This window comes from Marmota flaviventris, chromosome 3, assembly GCF_047511675.1.
Source record: "Marmota flaviventris isolate mMarFla1 chromosome 3, mMarFla1.hap1, whole genome shotgun sequence".
Classification (NCBI taxonomy): domain Eukaryota; kingdom Metazoa; phylum Chordata; class Mammalia; order Rodentia; family Sciuridae; genus Marmota; species Marmota flaviventris.
The window spans coordinates 109,941,125-109,961,565 of NC_092500.1; the positions used below are offsets into that span (position 1 = coordinate 109,941,125).

The following is a 20,441-nucleotide window of genomic DNA, read 5'->3' on the forward strand; positions in this document are numbered from 1 at the left end:
ACATAAATACTTAGTAGACTCCAATATGTACATATTGAATAAATGTATGATGTTGTCATTCAGAGATAAATTAATTCAACAACCGCTGAATCTCTAATATGTGCAGAATCATTTCCTTCCTTCCCCACATTCAATTAGTCCTGAGGGTTTCCTATTTTATCATATTTTACCCATGCTTTACTTCCTGCTTCCTCTTGCACCAGTCAGATTATCACCCAAACAATCATCATTACCCTAATATTATTTTGATGTTGGTGCTATCCATTTTTTTTCTTTATCAGCTTTATCTTAGAGAGGGATAACCATATACCTAGCTCATGGTTTTCTATGAAGATTAGATAATACATATAAAGCACAGAGCACACAATGCATGCTTAGTAAATGTCAGCTATCAACAAATTCCCTCATAATGATCAAACAGGTCTATTCACTATGTACCTAACAAGCTTTGCATTTTCTTCCACATGAAACAACACACCCCCATCAGAACCACATAAATCTTTCAAGACCCACTTTCCACTTCTTAATACCATCCTGTATGATGATGCCTCTGATTTCATTCCTCCTTAGCCATTAGCTTTCTTATGCCTGAAGCTTCTTAAACATTAACTCTCCATCCTCCTCACATACAAGTATTTTACCTTTGACTAGACCAAACTCTTAAGAGGATAGAAACTGGCAGTCTCTCTCAGTCCTACTAGTCTGAATCCAGAGCTTTGTAAGTAGAAGTGCTTAACAAGTATGGAGAAGTAAAGAAAAACTTGCCTTACAAGTTCTCTGAGGGTATAAAGCATACACCACCAAAGCAAATAACTATATAGGGGGGTAATGTTTAAGTATATGGAGAAGTATTAAAGGCCATACAGGTTGCTGGAATAGAGACTAAGGAGGAAAGTATAATGACAGACACAGTGCATAGGAAATGTCTCTGAAGGAGATTGGAACCTGAATGAGACCTTGCAGAGTGGGCTGGAGTTGGGATGCAGAGGAGAGGGATGTAAAGAGACTGCAGGCACAGCATGAGCCGAGTATCTGTATTTGTAGGAATATGCAGCCACTACCTTGATTAGAGAAGGAGGCTTCACCCAGTCTGGAGTTCTGGAAAATCTCTTAAGCCCCTCTCCTTCCTTCTCTACACTCAAGCCACAGTGGCCTTCTGTTTCTTCCTGCCTGCCCAGGCATGCAGCTAAGTCCCCTTAGGGTTTTGCCCTGGTTTGTCCCCTGGATAGAACATTCTCCTTCCACAATCCACATGGTTAATTACCTTACTTTTTTCACATCTTTTATTAGCTATTAGCTTTGCTGCAGCCTACGTGGAATATTTTGTGCAAGATGGCCATGTTCCTCTCTCAGTGCTGTGACCATCTTACATTTGCTATTTTTTCCCATATGATATACCCACCTTCTAAAATAGCACATGATTTCCTTATTTATTATTCTTCTGTTGGTTTTATCTCTTTATAGGTAAAGGTATTTAGGGGAAAAAGTTTACCAGGAACAAAGTTTATTTAGCAGGTACTCAAAAAACATGGAATGATAGGGAAAAATAAATTCCTTCCAGCTTTAACAAAAAAAATAATATGATTTATAGGAAGCAGCATGGAATATTAAGGAAAACACTAAATTAGGTACCATCCCCATTTTTTTTAATGAATTTCTGTTTCTCTATGTAAGTATATAAGTTAAGACTTCACTATTTTATATTTCTGGATCTTGGTTTCCTCATGAGTACAGTAAAATGTTTTGACCAACTTATCTATAAGATCTCCTATGTCTTTAAATGCTAATGGTTCTCCTGTGATCTTATTTAATAAAATTCAGATACTTCCAAATCATTATCATCACTGACAGCACCAATCATCTCATTAATTTTTTGAGTATATCTGGATAATGAGATTTCTGTCTTGTGAAAGTGAGAGCATGATGAAATTCAAAGATTCTGCAATTGCTCTTGAACAAGTAAGAGGAGTCATTTGTCTCCTGAACTTTCCCACTGTTTTATGACAGTGGGAATTCACAGCAATAAATTTAGGTATGTATACAGGCAAACGATTGTCCACATCAGTATCAACAGATGGCATCTTGCCAGTGAGGGCAGCTTTCTGTTTCAGACCATCTAAACTCTCTGATTGACGGGTACACTTTGCCCTCTTCACTCCTGAGAAAAATGCAGATATGACAGTAACACAAATCACACACAAGAGAAACCACAGCAGCAACCTAAACCAAAATGGCAGCATCTCCACATCCCTGTTGATATGTCTTGGAAATCCTGTTCCTTTCTTCCCATCTGTTACAGTAATAGCAAAGTATCAAATCTGAGATCAAAGAAGTGAAATTTAATTTCAAAAAATGCATAGTAAAGATAACTCATGTTTATATCATCCCCTAAGCCAGGTACTATTCCAAATGCATTATTTACATTAATTTAATGGATCCACATAAGTCTCTTATGTCCCATGATGTGAAGTTTTTAAGAGAATGTATGCATGATGCTGCTACATACACAGACTTTGTAAATAATATATTAAGGTGTCCAGAATCATGTCTCTAAATTTTGTAATGACTAAAGTCAGAGATTTAAGATACAGCTTCATATCCTTTCCTTTGTCCTCCCCTACAGTAAGAGTGTCAGTATACTCATTATTCTAAAAATAGATAAATAGAATACTCACTTCATATAAAATATTGGGTTTGGCACTGTCTTAAGAAGGAAAATAAGAGAAATATAACTCTAGAACTTAGGAAATTTTCAGTTTACTATGAATAGCAAGTATGCCAATAAAAACATCATAAGTCAGAATGTAAGTAAATGCCATCATGAGGCTCAAGCAATATGCCATAGGGAACTATGAGAAGAGGGTCCACATCTAAGAGAGAGGGTGAGTCTGGAGGCCTAAGCAGAATTCAGAAAGGTATAGACTATGGGAAAAGAACATTGATGATAGAGAAACAGAATGAGCAAACAGATGGAAAGGAGAAATAAAATAAAATTTAGGGTAAAGTCCCAGTTGGCCAGAACATGGTACATATGGGTGGGGATGAAGAGACAGCTGGAGCTCTCTGGATAGGAAGTCTGGGGTCCTTCTGTGGGAAGACCTCAAATATCAGAGAAGAGTTTATGAGATAATGAGTGCTTTCTAAATATTGACTATGGTGTATCTAAGGAATGAAAATGAAATAAAAGTAATTTCTACTTCGTGAATCATAAAATTTCACAATCAATTTCAAAACAGGTCCAATAAAGCACAATGACTAATTTAGTAGTGTTCATGTGTTCCAAAATAATTTCCTATTAGAGGATATGTCTAAGGATTTATTACACCCATTCTCCATATTCTGAAAGGAATAACTAATGGACAATTAAACATCTGGGAATTAAACCCAGGCCTTCTAAATCCAAGGACTATGGGAATTGAGTAATATTCTTCCTCTTCATTTATCATTCACCTCTAATTCTTAAGCTCTCCTGACCCAGAACACAGGAAGAGTGACATAATATGTCATCAGGACTGATGCATTTTCTTAAGGAGAAAGCCTTGCTCAGAGAGATTTTATCCTCCAGATTAAAGTGCTCAGCCAGCTTAAATTTTGATTGACAAAAAGCACAAATTTACAAAAAGATTTAATTTGTAAATCTCACAGATCAGAAGTATAAGTAGAAGAACTATAGAAAAGCTCTATGATTAATATATACTGTGTAACCAAAAGCACAGGATACTTGAAAACATCATGAAAATTGTCTGGTTTTGTATGCTTTCTGGAAAGAGGTTTACCATGGTTGGGCTTATTTCTCTGGGCTAAAATAAAAGGTTTCATTTAAATTGTCTCTATGATGCCTTATAGCTCTGACTTTCCAGTTTTGATTATGCAATAACCCAGCATGCATTCAAAATACACATTAGTCTTGGGCTATCTAGTACAAGGGCTATCATCCCTAATGTAACTCAATGTCCTAAAAAAGGACACTCCTATATTCAATAAATTCCACTTAAAAGGATGTTAGTGATATACATCAAAGATAATTAAGATTTCAATCTAAAAGATAAAATTGAAGTTTCAAGGTGACAAATCATGAGCTATTTAGAAAATTCCACAATTTTTGACAGCGAATATCCAAAGATTTTGAGAAGCCAAAGTCTTATTGTATTGATTCCAAAGTTTTCACAAACATTTCACTGAGTAAGATATAAAGGTCATTATACCTCAGCTTCCACTAATCTCAGTCAACTAAAATTACAGGATCAGATTCCTGCAAAACTGAACTTTCTGGTCAGGTGTTAATTTAGATGTCTCCCTGTTATATCACTGCAGAAGTAGGACACCAAGATTAAAGTCATTATTTTAATTTTTTTAAAATTTTCTTTGCAACCAAAATCTTTACCAATTACGTAACATTGTTTTTTTTCTCTTTCTTTGGAAGAACCATAAGAGTTGTTTGATGGCAAAAACTGCAAAATGCACTTTGCTTTAAAGGATTATAGTAAGGAGACTTCAGAGTTATAACACTGAACTCTGTTACTAATCATTCTTAAGATTTGCATTGTAGGCAATACTTAGCATCATGTAACAATCAATGGTTACTGATTCCTTTTACTCCCAGAAGAGCAAGTAATTATGACCCAGGAAGCTCTACCAAGGGATTACAAACAAATGCTAACAAGGGCTCAATTCCACTGTCCTTAGATCATGCCATTTATTTATGAAGCTTTTATTGCTGTGACACTAACATATTTCATAAAACAACTTCCTGCTGCTTAGCAAAGGAAGAGGCGACATTGGAAGTCATTGGGCTAATCATGGTCAAGTCTGTGGTAAAGGTCTCTGTCACTTTCCCCCAACCCATGTAGTGAGAAACCACAGGCCTGGGCCTTTTGCTCCATAAACTCTGGTGCTCTGGGACACTGGTTTCAGAACAGGATCAGAGAGACAAATGTGGAGGAGGAACATGTAGGGAGATCACTGGAGAAGAAGTAATAGAGGGGTATAAAAGAACAGTAGGGGAAAAATTAATGGGATAGTAAGAAAGAAAAAAATAGGAAGAAAAGGGGAGGCACTATTCAGAAAAAAAAAAACATTATATCAATGTCTTATTCCAACCATGGTAACAGGGGTTAGCCTTGAAAGATCTAGGTTTGTTTATTTGTCTAAGAATTTTGTTTACTTTTGACTGGTAACTACCACTGTCTTCAGGGCTGCTTTGATAATTCAAATGAATTTGTGTGTATGCATATTCAGTTTAATTTTAAATTGAGTTTTTGAAATAAAAAAAATTACAGAGGAGAGTTTTTAGATATTAGAGAATTAGCACCCATAATAGATTCTATATTAACTTTTATATAAAATGCAGTTCAAAAAGTTACATTTTGGTTCATTGAATTGCTTTTCTTATTCTAACACAGAAGTAAATATCGCTAAAAATTAAAGTGAACCAAGCCTGTTGTGCCACACTTTGTTCCTGATACAAAATAAAAAATGCTTTACTTGAGGAAGTTATCCATTATTTTTTATCAAACTTTTAGTGGATCTATCTGCATATTTCTACTGCACGATCAGAAAACCTAGACCCTGGTAAAATCTGCCCTAGATTGTTATTAAATATTTCCCCCTTAGGAGTGGCTGCCTCATTGCTCCAATATTGATTACCTAGTTCAATTTCTGCAGCAAATCTATTATACTTGAAGTAATAAGAGTCAAGGTGACCAAAACACAGTTCTCACATATTTGTAGCTCTATATTAAAAAATAAATGAAAATACATTTACTATGCTTGTTCCTATATATTTTTTAAAATGACAAGTTCTTATGAAATTGTATCTGTCTTTAAGAAAATTCAGTAGGTGAACAATAAAAACACCAAGGCCCTGTAAGTGCATATATCCAGAATAGAACTGATTTTTTTTTTCCTTTTCATGGGGTTGTGACCAACAGTCTAGCTAATAAGATTTCACTTTAAAGTCATTAGAACAGAACTTCTAATATATATTTAAGGTCTGATTATTTTCCACTCCCTCAACAGCACTGTTTTCTCTTTTACCTTTTATAAACTTCCAGCAATACTTGGGGCCAGAGGACTCTGTACACCCTCTCTCCTCCCTAAACCTACTAATAAACAGTATTTTCTTATATATTTTAAATGAATTTTATATACCCAATGTTATTCATTAATTACGAATCATTTTCTGTTATCTAGATTATTTTGCATATGGATTATGTGTATAATATACACATGTATATACATTTATTATGTAATAAAATATTATATTTTTTAATTAAATTAAAATAATTTGATTTTGCTTATGTAAAACTATTCTATGTAAACTGTTATTTCCATGTTTTTTTTTAAATGCTAAATATACCTCTTAGACCTTAATTCCGATCTTTTGGGGCCAGGAAATCCCAGAGAGGAATAATAAAAACAGTAATGTAAATATAATTTTTATTCATGCTAAGGATTCATGATCTTTCCAGCCAAGTTACTTCTTTGTGCTACAACTGAACTGCTTGTTTTCAATCTTCCCTAACAAACACAACTTTAGTCACTTCTGTTTTTCTCTTTTACGAGTACCTCCTTATCATTCTACCTTTCTTCCAGTCCCTTGCAGGGTGATTTTTGGAAATCACTCAAAGACTAATAAGTTTGCTAATCTAGCCAATTTTTATGAGGTAAAAAATCACTCTTTTTAAAGCATGAGGGCTAAAGTAATTAGTAAAGTTCTATATTATCCTAAGACATACTAAACTGATCCAATTATAAAGGACCCTACAATTTATTCATAGAAATGTTAACACGTGTGAAAATATGCGTATGTAAGCTCTGACACAGAGACAAATGAAAGACATTAGTATTTCTTAAGCGCCATCCTAACAACAAGTATTTTTTCACACAGAGCAAACTGTTCTGTCCTCAGCACAATCTCTCAAGAGCTTTAGGTATTAACATCCCATTTGTTTGGATGTAAAAATTAAATCTCAAGTGGTAAGGAGGTGATTTGTTCAGAGTCACACAGCTGGCCAGGAGCACAGCTGGTGTTTGATCTAAGTTTCTATTGCAGGTTCTGCTTTGCTATGATGCTTCTTCAACTCTTGGCTTGCTTCTAAGTTTTTCATAAGATTCCCAAACTCCTAAACTTATTCTCCAAATTTGGACATAAAACCACTGTCAAGATCAAAGAAGACAAAAGACAAAGTGAAGAAGAAAGGAGTTAAAGGTAAAAAAAAAAAAAATGGGAAAAGTTGGTACTGGTTTTGTATTGATGATGTTTCAGGCCTAGGACTTGGGTCTTTCCAAGAGCTCATTTGAGAGCCTCACGGGTGTATTACCATTATCACACATAAATGAGAAACAGATTCAGAAGTATGATCTTACTTGCTCAAGGTCATAAACTGGGGCAAGCAGGATTTAAATTCAAGTCTGCCCAACTGGAAAGCTAATGCCTGCAGACAAGAGATGAGAGAACCAGAGAACCAGATCTGTAAGGGACTTTAGAGGGAAAACACTTAATGACCTCCTTGGAAGACCAAACTCCCCCAACAGTGTCACTGCTTGAATACTTCTAGGAATAAAGGACCAATTTATTTTCAAACAGTGGCATTTTTTTTTTGTACTGGGGCTAGAACTCAGGGGCACTCAACCATATCCCCAGCCATATACCCAGCCCGATTTTGTACTTTATTTAGAGAAAGGGTCTCACTGAGTTGCTAGGTGATTTGCTGTTGCTGGATTTGAACCTGAGATCCTCCTGTCTCAGCCTCCCACGCCACTGGGATTACAGGCATGTACTACTGTGCCCAGCTTAAACAGTGGCAAATTTTAGTTGGGATAACTTTGATCATTGCAAACTATCAAGGCCCTAAGGAACTCAGTGAGACCCTGTCTCAAAATATAAAAAGGGCTGGTTTCTAATTAAAACAAACAAACAAACAAACAAAAACTCCCATAAAAGAGGGGGGAATCTCATACAAATAGAAGGAAGACCAGTAGAGCACAGTAGGGCAGAGGAAGGAACCAGAGTAAGAAAGGACAAAAGAGAAAGGATAGGTATTGGGGAATGAAATTGACCAAACTATGTTACATGCATGTATGCCAAATCCCACTGTTATGTATAATTATAATGCATCAACAAAAATAGAAAGAAAAGTTTAAACTTTAAAGAACTTAACCCCTATACTATGATATTGAGAGATGGATGTCCAGTCTCTAGAGGGGTATACTAGACTAATCAAAATCAGAAGTTATATTCTGTTTTCCAAAGAAGATATCTGCAATGGAGTGATAAAAGTTCTATTAGTTAGGGTTAAAATTAATAAATGGGAAAAATCAAAACTGTTTAAATTACAGAAGTATTTGCTATTTGCACATAAATGCTATAAAATGGTTTTGAGAAGAAAAGCTGGGTAGGGCAAAGCAAAGCATCATTTTGGGCTTAGTCTTTAGCATAGCCACCAAATGACAGAGTAACCTTGAGAAGTCACTTCACTTTCTAGACCTGCATATCCCTACTTGGAAGTAACTCAAGTATCTCTGAAGATGGTCAACAAACACAATTCTACAACTATAAGACATCAATTATATTTTTTAGAAATAATTTTGAATGCTTACACACACAGGATGTCAAATTCACTGCAGTACCTTGGGAGAAGAGAATTTTGAAACCCTCAGGATTAACATCACTTCTAATCAATCAGTCTTCATTTGAATGCGACATGAACTTGTGTGGGTGTCTATGCAGTTTGAGAACTAACAACTTTCTAGCACATTCTAGCCTTTCTCTGGACAATAAAACTAAAACATTTTGGGAATACCTGAACAATCTTTATGTTCAGCAAGTCAAAACACCACATAGAAGATACAACCAAGACATCGAAGCAAAGATATTTATAGCTACTAGTTTTTCAGAACCTGAAAATAATCTTACAATATTTACATATTAGAAATATGTATATATATTTTCCACCTTAAGAGTGCCCCAAGGGCTGGGGACAAAGCTCAGTAGTAAAGTGTTGGCCTAAGGTTCATGAGGCCCTGGATTCAATCTCCGGTACCACACACACATATGCAAATACATACACACACACATACACACACACAGTACCCCAAAGGACTGGAAAGATATTCACTCAAGGCTATCTAGATTGTTGGTAGCAGAGGTGTGACTAGTCACTTTAAGATAAATGACATTGCTGGGCAACTGTCCAGTGTTTAGCAGAAGGAAAGAAAAATATACCAAGGGAAGAACAAGGAGAGACAAAAAGTGAATAAAATGAAGGTCCAGACAAGAGATGCTGAACACAGAGGGCATATGTATATCTAAAAAAGTAGCCAAATATCTCAATGTGAGTTATGTGGCCAGAGTCTTAAATTCCGCTAGACTATAAGCTGCATGAGGGCAATGATCTCTACAGTTTGTCACTACCACATAACCAGTTAAGAATAGTGCCTGAGACATAGTAGGCACTTAATGTACTTTGCTGAATGGAGAGAAAAAGGAAATAATAAAAGAAAAATGAAATAGTAACATATAGAAAAAATAATAAAAGTGGAGCCATGAGCATAAAAGTAGACATGTATGATTTAGTAGAAAGTTCAATAAACTCAGTGAACAAGGGTTATAGCCTTGGTTCTCAGGAACTTCTAGACAAGCCATAACTTTTTAATGCTTTGGTTATTTGATCTATAAAATATCTCTTCCTTCATGCTTTAAAAGGACACTATGAAGTGTTATTAAAAGAACAAGAGAAGGAGAGAACAAAGCTGCATTACTTAGGACTTAATGATTTTCTGGGAACACATAAATGCTGGTAAGAATAAGCATACAAGCAATCAGCAGAGAAACCTGCATCAAGCACACTAAGAAAGGGAAACAAAAAAGAAGGACATGTAGTTAAATTGATCATGCCAACAAGAAGGTGGTGTATATTTTTGGTGGCTGGAGACTGTTTTTTGTTTGTATTTTGTGGCATATGCAAATACAAGTCAGTATTAAAATGCAATAAATAAAGTTATATGTGAAAAGACAGGTGAAGATGCATTGGTATCTTAGAATGCAATGAAATACTGACATGTGAAGCCAGAAAATCATAATTAGAACAGAAAGAATTAGAATTAGAGAGATTCAAAATATAATTGGGAAGGAAGAACAGGAAGAAGGCTGATCTGGGTATCACAAAGGAATATGGAGGAAAAAATAGAAGCAGAATGTACAGGAAAGAGGTGAGCCATATAGCCATCTGCTATCTATTAGGGAACAGCTCACCCTGGGCAACCCATGCTGTTTTCAAAAGCAAGCTGAATATAGTATGGTTGATTGGATAAAGAGGGAAAAGACCACCACTACAGAAAAATTAATAAGAGAAAAACAGGAAGGTGAGAAAAAAAATTAATTTTGGTGATATGAACTATACACACTTTACTAGTGGTCCCACTTAAAGTACCTGTCTAATTGCTAGTCATTTAGACTTAGTCTCCAACTTTAACTCTCTGTAACAGGGATAAAATGTTAGGAAGAAATAGCAGAGAGCCAGAGAAAGTGTGTGTGTGTGTGTGTGTGTGTGTGTGTGTTTAAATTCTGGAAGGTATGCTACTACTAATTTTCTATTTCTTTTAATTTTTTAGGTTAGTGACTTTTCATAGAAGAATTTTACTAATTGCTTCAGTTATTTAGTTCAAATTGAGAATCTTTCAGTTCCTTCCAATTTTTAATGTTTTAGACTATAAACAAACATTTAAAGTGCAGAAAAGTTACTTGAAATCACTTCCAAAACTCCTTCAAGTACAATCATGAGGCACTATGAAAAGGATAAACTTGAACTAAAATGGTACTTTGAAACCAAAGGAAAGAAACTCTTTGGTATGTTCAATCATGTTGATCTTTTGTACATGGTGGTAATTCATATTGTCACTGTGGTAATAATGGTTTACCATGAAACTTAATAAAAAGATTTAAGACAAAGCAAAACAAATTTGGCCCAAGGTGAAAATACCAATATATTCTTGAATCTGAGAGTCTATTGTCAAGCTGGATTTCCCATCCAGAAAACATTTTATTTCAAGATGGTACCACAGTTTCCTTGCTATACTCTAAACAATCAGTTCTTAAAAAATTTTTAGTCTAAGTTTGCGACCTCCAAAAAGTGTCAGTCTTTTCCATATAAAAAGAGGGTAAGAAAAATTCTAAGGCCTAGCCAAAGAAAACAAATTAATGAGTTGGGTTGGGGATATAGTTCCGTGGTAGAGTGCTTGCCTAGCATATACAAAACCCTGGTTCCATCCCAGCACCCTCCTCTCCTCTGAAATGGTCCAAGTATTATGTGATTCAATGCAAATCAAAAATTTAATTAGTATCACAACAATATAATCTTTGTAATTGCCAAACACACATATAAAAACTTCAGAATAATATATATATATATATATATATATATATATACACACACACATATATATACACACATACATACATATATATATTTACACATACATACATATTTTCATCCAGTCGTATGTTAGATTTCATAATAACTACATGTCCACATACATTAATGCAGTGAAAACATAAAATTATTAAATGAAAGAAATACTAATTTTGGAAAACCAGACATAGTCATTATACCTATAGGCAATTTAAAATGCTATGATTTGTACTTTTTTTAGTCTAATAAAGACAAAAAAAAAAACTTCTTGTAATTTAACAAGAGTCATTGAGGAAGGGAATAACTCTAGTATTTATAAAATGAAACCCTAATACAAGGAGATAGATTGGTTTGGGGACTAACACAGCAGACACAATTACTAGGATTGTCCCTCTTCTACTCTCTCAGGCTCCAGGATAAAGAAGAATCAATTAGCCCTCAACAGACATGACCTTGAAGGCCACAGCCCTATGTATAATATGCTGAATATGCTGAGACAGAAGGAAAATGGAAAAGGAAGCATAAAGTCCTGAAACCATGGCAGAGCATGTTTCAGATATGATAATGTCATTTAAAAATACAAGTCGTGACAGCTTAGTTCATGTCAAAAACATGCATGATGAGAGGACAGGCCCAGTTCTTTCTGCAACTGAGCAATATCTAATTGTAAAAAAATATAATTCCGTTCTAAGCTTTTTAATATTTTATATTTTTTGCTTTCCTTTATTTAATGGCTATAAGCTTTTAAAATAACAAAAATAACCAATTACAAGTTTCTGAAAGCAAAGCTGCCTAGACTAACCCCTACCCCCCCCCCAAAAAAAAAATGAACTCATAATTTTTTTAAGGTACCAGTCTAAAAAAATAACAGTTTCCCACATAGTTTCCTATGGGCTTTAAAATGTTAACCAACTGTCTACTCCTAAGTTTTCAGGAGAAAACTATTTTTCCAGACTGGTTATCTCTGATGGACTTCAGAATGCTACAGCTGTGTATCTGGCCAGAACTGGCCACGATGATGCTTTTAGGCAGCAGTAAATCTTATCCCCTTATTGCAAATGTCACAAAATCAATGCCCTGTCATGGGGGCGGGGGGAAAGAAAGAAAAAGAAAAAGATATACCAGATGGAATGTACATGCTATTAAAACACTTAGAAGAATTTCCCTTTGAAACAATTTCTTAAAACTTTACAACTACTTTCTAACAAGGTCCTAGATCAGAAAAATATGCTGCATATTTCTTTGCATGATTTCATCAAATGACAAAATTACAGAATTTAGCTAAAGAATTTTACAAATAACCATCCTTTTTGAGGGGGTTGGGGGTAGGGGCTCATTCAACTGATCCAGGAATATTTTCATTAAAGACTTAGGTTGAAAATTATGAAGACAAAGAAGTAACCTTGTCTTCACGGTGAATTTTGCTTCCCTGTGCAGGATCTGCACTTGCTTTTTATAGCTTGTCATTTCATCTGGATATTATTTCCCGGTCACTTTGCCAGGTGGGAAGAGGCAGAGAATGCAGTGATATCTGTCAGACCTTTAATGATGCTTCAGGGATTCCATAAAGATGCAAAGCAGTGTCTGCATAAGAAAGGTTTTCCTAATTACATCTGGGGGAAAAAGAAGCTTCTTTTTAAGTCTTTGCCACCAAAATGTTGTGTGTGTGAAAAGATCTTGAATCTTTTCAAGCACATAGCAAGTTCTCTCTGTCTTTCTGTAACACACTGCACTACTGCATACTGAACACAATGTCTGAAGGAGGTATTCTTTAGTCTTCATTATGATCTAGAGGGAAAACAGATAGGATATTGCATCACAGATTCTCTACCTTCAACTCTTTTACCTCTGAAAGATTTTTAAAGACATTTTTGAGGAAAAAAATCTCTGTTTTTTAACTTTTTTTCTTGTAAGTGAAAATTCATCAATGGTAAAAAGTGATAGAGAAAAAAAGTAAAAATATTAAAGGGGGGAAGCTATAAAAACTCCTCCCTTCTATATGTAGATGTCTAGAATAATCTGACTAGTCATGGTTTCATCCTTTCAACTTTCCATTATAAAACTATCGCAATGCCCCAGTGCAGACGGCATTATATTGTTCTGAATTGTTTTAAGAGCGTAGTCTCTTCACTCACACGTTATTAAACAGGCTGCTGCAACCTGGCAGGTTAAAATGACACATGTCTGAAAAAAATGATGTACTTCACTAATGGAACTTATACTTTAATGACTGCCAAGGAAGCTATTTAAATGTCTGATTATAGGAGACAAAACTAATCTGGGAAAATCCCTTCCTGCAGAATTGCAATGTGTCTTGAACAAAATAAAACTGCTCCTGATAAGTGCTAGTAACCAAAAGTACAAATTGGGTGGGACAGCAATAGTGTCAGGCGAGGGAGAGCTGGGCACTATAAAGATCTACAGACTTGCTGCAGTTTTGGGAAGAAACAATGATAACACAAAGGTGGGGGAGAAGTGGTGAGGGAATAGGAAGAAGAGATGGAGACAGGTAACAGGCAGTTTGGGGCTACTGGGGGGGAAGAGCAACTTTTAAAATTGGGAAAAGTAAAATGCCAAATAATGCTCATGGGTATATGGAAGTTATATTCCTTTTAAAAAATAAAGGACAGCCTGATGCTTTAATTTCTAAAAACATCAGAGATAAACTGAATTTAACTTAAATTCAAGCATGACCTTCTGATGCTGAAGTTTTGAATCCCAAATCCCAGATTTAACAATCCATCTAGCGGGAGCTGCTATTAGAAAACTGATTAACACCAGGAGTTTATACATTTTTTTTTCTTTTACTCATCTCTTCAATACTACCCTGAGCATGAGAGTCACATGATTTGCTCCAATAAAACCATGCAATTAAAACCCGAGAAGAAAGGAAGCAGCTACACGCTGATTCTAGAGAACACCTCCTGGAAGCTGCATCCCACCCTTTATGCATCACCATCATCTCTCTCTCTGTCTCTCTACTTACAAAGTTTAGGAGCAGTTTGGAGATTAGTTTCTGTTGTTTGTGGCTGAGTTGCTGACTTGGGTGTTCTCACCTCAGGGTTCCGAGTGGTTGAAGGGAAGGGCGGTGCAGTGGATGGCAGGAAAGAAAAAGCAAAAATACGATTCTTCGGGGTTGGTGCTGCTGAAGGTTCAGAAGACCCAGCAGTGTTGCCAACTTGCACTGTAACTTGAACCTCAGTTTCAGATTGAGCCCTAGAGACAGGTGAAGTGTATGCCTTAGACGATACCCACACAGCTGAGGCAGCAGTTGGATCCAGAGAAATAATAGGGTCCTGGCCTAAGCCCCCAGGGTCAAGGTGAGTAGGAGAGTCGTACTCAAATATCTTGTCCACAAATACCCACTTGAGGCCAGCAATGCAGAGGCAGAGGCTGACCAGGCAAGCCAGAATGGGGACAATGCAGATTTTCTCTGAGTTGAGGCAGCCTCTCAGGCGCTCGGCTTCCAGGCACACACAGCAGGGCACGGCCAGGCCCACAAGTCCAGGGGTTCTCCCATCTTCAGTCTGGGTCTCTGGCATGTCTTCAGCTGCCGGAAGCCCGTCCAGAGATGGGTCTGCACTCAGCTGAGTGGAGGGGCTAGAGGACCTCACAGGAGGCACCTCAGACATGTCTGGGGAATAAATCTCCATCGGCTCACCTCCAGAAGGCCTGGCCTCTCTCACGGTCCATTACCATGCAGAGCCCCCCCCAACCAAATGATACAGCATCTTAGAGGGGGAAATCGATAAGTCGTCCAAGTCCAAGGCCATTATCAAAAGCGAGAGGAGTTCAGTTGGAAGAATAGAGGGGAAAAAAAAGAAAAAAGAAAGAAAGAAAAGCTTCTGGCAACTACAAAATAAAAGTATATTGTAATAATTCTTTAGCTGTTGTTTCTGGGCCACTTTTCCAGTTCTTTTAAATGCTTCTGCAAACCATCCCGGCTGGTCAGGAGGGGCCAAAACAGAATCGGAGCCGATGATGGCTGGCTAATTAAGTAAACCAGTAGCCGAAACTGAAAGGCATGTTTCTCACCTCAAGCATCTGAAGCTGGTGTCTGCTTAGATGAAGAAAACAAGTGTCATGCAGGAGAAGTAAAAGCAAAAGCAGGACCAGCGGCGGCGGCGGCGGCGGCAGCAGCGGCGGCGGCAGGAGAGGCAGCAGTGACAGTAGCAACAGCATCCTGTTGTGTTAACGCGAAAGAGGCTGAAAGAGGCTGAATCATTACAGAGCAGCAGGTGCCTGCCCTCCAAGCATCACTGCAAACAGTAGCATCACAGAGGGATCTGAAGGAAAGCCTGCGGCCAGGAGGGGCGGTAACTCCCTTCCCCGCCCTGCCTCCACCCCCACCCCCCAACCACTCCTCTTTGTCCTTCTTGAGCGCTCACTTTCTTCCTCTGCAGTCTTCCTTCTTCATAGTCTCTTTCTCTTTTTTCCCCTCATCCCAAACTCGTCCTGTCTCTCTCCTCTATCTCCTCTCTCTCCTCTCTCTCTCTCTCTCTCTCTCTCTCTCTCTCTCTCTCTCTCTCTCTCCCCTCTCTCCCAGCCCCCACCCTCTATCCCCCACTCTAAGCTGCCGGCTGGTCTGAGTAAAATCAGTACTGTGCACCCAGCAACACAGGACTGCCAGTGACTTCCTATTTTATCCAATTAGAAGGAATAAAGGCCATCAAATCAAAGAGAAGCAGGCAGGCACCAGTTAAGCTTGGTCCCCATGCACACACACCCCCCCTTTCCCTTTCTCTTTCTTTCTCTAGAAAAGCAGCCCCAGTCATCCAACTCCCCCTGCCCCCCCTTGCTTGCTCTCCCTCTTGCTGACTCTTTCCTTCACCTACTGTTGGGTCAGGAAAAGCCAGCGATCGATTCTAGCAATCTAACAAAGCTGGGATGGGGCGGGGGATGTAGGTGGGACCTTATGGGTTGGACCTGAGGCTTGGCAAAGTCTGATATCTGATTCCTCCCCAGAGAGGTAAGCTTTTTCAACAGCAATTTCTTCCTGCCTGCTGCTGAGAGATAGCATTCGTTCCCCAGTCTACTCTAATAAGTTTTGTTCACCAGCAGGACTGTTATTACCTAATTTTCAACCAACAGTTAGAAACATTGTTTTCTAACCATGGACAGCTCTGCATTTAGCCCTTTCTATGATGACTGTGTGAGACTTTATAGTGTCCTATGTGAAATGTAGAGTGTTAGAGGCTGAGAAGTACTAAAGGAAGGAAGAGAAGCCCTTACATCCCCTTTCCTTAAATTTGCATTTCCCTTGTTCTACCCAGAGCAGGCTAAATTAATGTCAAGAGAATAGGACACATTGGTAAGTAACATAGGAGCAAGGGCTACTGCTTCATTTTTAAATTAGCCTTTCATTGTGACTCCACACTGCACAGGTTTGAATTCCCTGGATGCTGTAATATATACCACATGTCCTCAGCTATAAAGGCACTGCAAGTATTGAGAAGAGTTTTCAATACAGCATGCCTTTCGGGTTAGGTTTCAGGAGCTGTACCTTACAGTTTCAATGCTGTTTTTCCCCCTGTTAAACCAGTAGTCATTAAAAGATGAAAAGAAATGCAATGTCCTTAATGGAGAAGGCAGGCTCCTCAGAACATTCTGTTGCACATCTATGTGTGCTATATGCATCTGAACCTTAATCCACACTTCACTGAGACTGGACATCTGAATGGTTTCCAAGGAACCATTGTATTCACTTATGTCAATAGAAGTCTTAAAAAACTCTCTAAATCTACACTATATATCCATCAAATGAGTCCCAGAAGCCGTAAAATTTGGAGCACAAGTCCTATGAAAATCTGCTTTAAGCACTTTATATTTTGTATAGCACAATTTCCACTCTTTTGAAATATGTTTAAGCTTCAAATGGCAGGAGATAAGAATATTATCATTTCCTTCAATATGAAATTACTCCATAGTTATAAAAGATTTCAAGGGTAGTAATATCTTAAACTGTATTTTCAGTATTATAACTAACAACAAAAGCTGGAATTAATTTGCATAACTGTAACCATAACTATGACAACCTTATGGACAAAATGAGTTATACTTAAGTTCAGCTCTCTATGACCTGCATCTATACACCAATAACCACATTTTAAAATCATTTCTATGCTCATTTTCTAGCTTTACCTGTTAATTTTAAAGTATTGAGAGCTCTCTTAATAAAGATTCTAGTGATGGACAGGAAGTTTTATAGTACAGAAAATACTGAAGCATTATGATCTTAATTATCAATATTCATGTAAGTATTCCAAAACAACATAAGCAGGTAAAGGTTTAGGCTAAATTAGAATAATTTATAATTTGTTCAAAGATCACTCAAGTTACATTCATAACAACTCTTCAATTCTGCCCCCAAACCAATATAACACTCAAGTTTGATATTTTGACAGTTCATTTTGGGCATGGTCATCTAAATTTCAAAGACCAAAGTGGAGTTCCTCTAGCCCCAAGTCATATAGGTGAGAGAAGAAACCAAGAACAATAACCCAGAGATGTGAAAATCTGTTGTTAACTTGCACCAATCATAATTACCTCACCTTAATCATTATGAGCTAACATATTGTGGACTGGAGTTGTGGCTTAGTGGTGGAGGACTTGCCTAGCATTTGTGACACGCTGGGCTCGATTCTCAGCATCTCATATAAGCAAATAAATAAAATAAAGGTCCGTCAACAACTAAAAGAATGTATTTTTAAAAAAAGTTAAAAAAAGAGTTAAATATTGAACAGACATAATAAGCTAGGGGATGTTGCTCTAGTTGTCATATTAAAAACCACCAAAACTTTCAAAGAAAGACAATATGTTATACAAAAGCAAGAGCAAAATATCAGAGATAGTGTCTTAAGGGCTGCTACAACTATTCCTTGCCCTGGACTACACAAATCAAACTTTGGGATGAGTGTGCTTGCTCCCTGGGAATGGATTTCATGAACTCCGTGGCACGCTGGCACTGAGATCAGCTTGCAGAGAGTCAGTTTCCTATAAAATTGTTTTCTTCTACTAAATTGGAAGATGAATGTAACTGGGGAAAGGGAGTAGGACAGGAGGTGAAGAATAAAAGGAATTCTCCATTAGTTCTACCCTGGGGACTAGGAGCCAGAAGTTACCTTTATCCCTTCATCAAATCTACAGCAATAAGTACACGAGGAAGGGTAGCATACATGGGGTTATAGGTCAGAATTGCCTTTGGATGAAACATACTTATGTCCATAGGAAGAACTATAGAACAAACTATATTTAACCCTTAAAGTGCCACTGTAATAAACCCCAGGAACACCCATATTTCTATGTCCTCTTAAAAAACATGAAAAGAGACAATCTTTCTACTACCTTTTTAAAACCTTCTATTACCACCTTTTTCATAATAAAACCTACATTTATTTGAGCTCTACCTATGTGCCTGGCACTCTGCTAAGTTCATAACATACATTATTTCTGATCTTTGCTAATACTATATAATCCTTATTACCTTGAAAATAAAGAGACATGGGCTTAGGAAATTTAGGTAATTTAGCCACAGAGTAAATGACTAAAAGAGCCAAGATCTGAAGAAGGCCTGACTCATGCTATTTATGCTGAAAAACACTGCTTTTTTCAGTCAAAACAGTATATCTATTATGTATTCTTTACATTTCAATTCAATGAGAGAATAAGAGAACCAGAAAGAATAAACAATCAAACGTGAATTTTTTACCTTACTACAATTAACAAATTTAAAGGTGCCTAGTTTCCAAAACAAGAGCCTTCTAAAATTTTGCCTACTGATTTCCAGAAGTTAGTTATAATGATTAAACATAGGCCATTTAAATATGATCTATTTTTAATTGAAATTAAATGAGCTCTTCTATAGTCTCAATTCCAGAACTCTTTTGGGGGAGCTATTTCAATTACATATTGCTGCAAAATAAACTGCTCTGAAATAGCTTAAAATAGCAATCTTTATTATGTCTCACTAGGCTGTTGATTTACTGGGTTCAGCTGAGTGGTTCTCCTGACCCATTTGATGCCCGATAGAGACATAATTTGGCCTGAACATTCAAGGTAGCTCACATATATGACTGGCAGCTGAAACAGATGTCAGCTGGGAACTCAACTGGAGGTGTCAAATGGCGGACCAGCATGTGGCTTCTCCATGTGGCTTGAGCTTTGCATAGCATGGTGGTTAGGTTCTGAAAGGAAGCATAGGCTTCCAGTCCTGATAAAGACTGGTGTGGAGTGCCACAAGTTATTTGCATTGCATCTTCTTTGTTAAATAATCACAGTGCCAGTCCAGACTCAGGACAGGAATACTAAATGTTGATGGAGAGAGTGACAAAGAGTTTGTTGCTACAACAGAGGAAGCAAATATACGTAAGCCAACCTGGGTCAAGAGGAGACATAATAAGAGAATGGATTTGGAACAAGCAGGTAAAATATACCTTGTATTTCTGATCCACATTCTTGATATTCCAGCTTCCTTGTAAGTCAGTTTCATTGAAAAAAAATCCTATTATTGCATAAAAAAATACTTAAATTCCTCTTCTACTTCAACCCAAGCTAGCTACTTATTTCTGCTTTCATTTTCAGAAGTATGTAACACAGCTCCAGCAGATGAAAGGGGATGATAAATGGCATTTGGGTTTTGACCACATTATCCAAGTTTATTTTCTATTTTGCATTTTTTGTTGTATTTTGCGCTTTGCAAAAGTTCCTAAATTTTATCACTTAAAAAAGGTAGAATTTATTTCATGGTATATAATATAGAATGATGATAGCAGTAATTTCATTTTTAAGATAACTAGGTATAAATGGTAATTTATATATTTATTTGCTAATGAAATATGAAATCATGATTTTCACAAGAAAGCTCCAAGGCCCAAAGGACATTTTAAAAACTTGCTGTTCTATCAGAGCATCAAGTACCAAAATGGACCTGTTAAGACTCCTCCCACCAACCCAAAACATCCCCTCAGCCTCCACGGAGCCCTTCCTAATCTTCCAAGTCATGGATTTCCTCACTGTAATATTTATTGGGGC

The 20,441-nt window shown here is 37.0% G+C and overlaps 2 protein-coding genes across 6 annotated transcripts in view; both read right to left on the reverse strand.

Annotated features, from left to right (window-relative positions):
- Window positions 1-20,441, reverse strand: part of Nrg1 (neuregulin 1) — a 1,010,326-nt gene that overhangs the window by 96,554 nt on the left and 893,331 nt on the right. For 4 of the 5 annotated variants that reach the window (XM_027939248.1, XM_027939246.3, XM_027939247.1 and 1 more), the window contains exon 1: window positions 14,398-15,064. The exons of the other annotated variant lie outside the window; for it this stretch is intronic. In XM_027939248.1, the coding sequence (XP_027795049.1) occupies window positions 14,398-15,064 (667 nt within the window). Of the gene's footprint in view, window positions 1-14,397; window positions 15,065-20,441 lie in introns of those variants that run through there. 5 annotated transcript variants of the gene reach the window in all.
- LOC139705033 (uncharacterized) lies at window positions 15,405-15,593 on the reverse strand. Its single transcript, XM_071609218.1, has one exon. It carries the CDS (start codon window positions 15,591-15,593, stop codon window positions 15,405-15,407), a length of 189 nt encoding a protein of 62 aa, XP_071465319.1.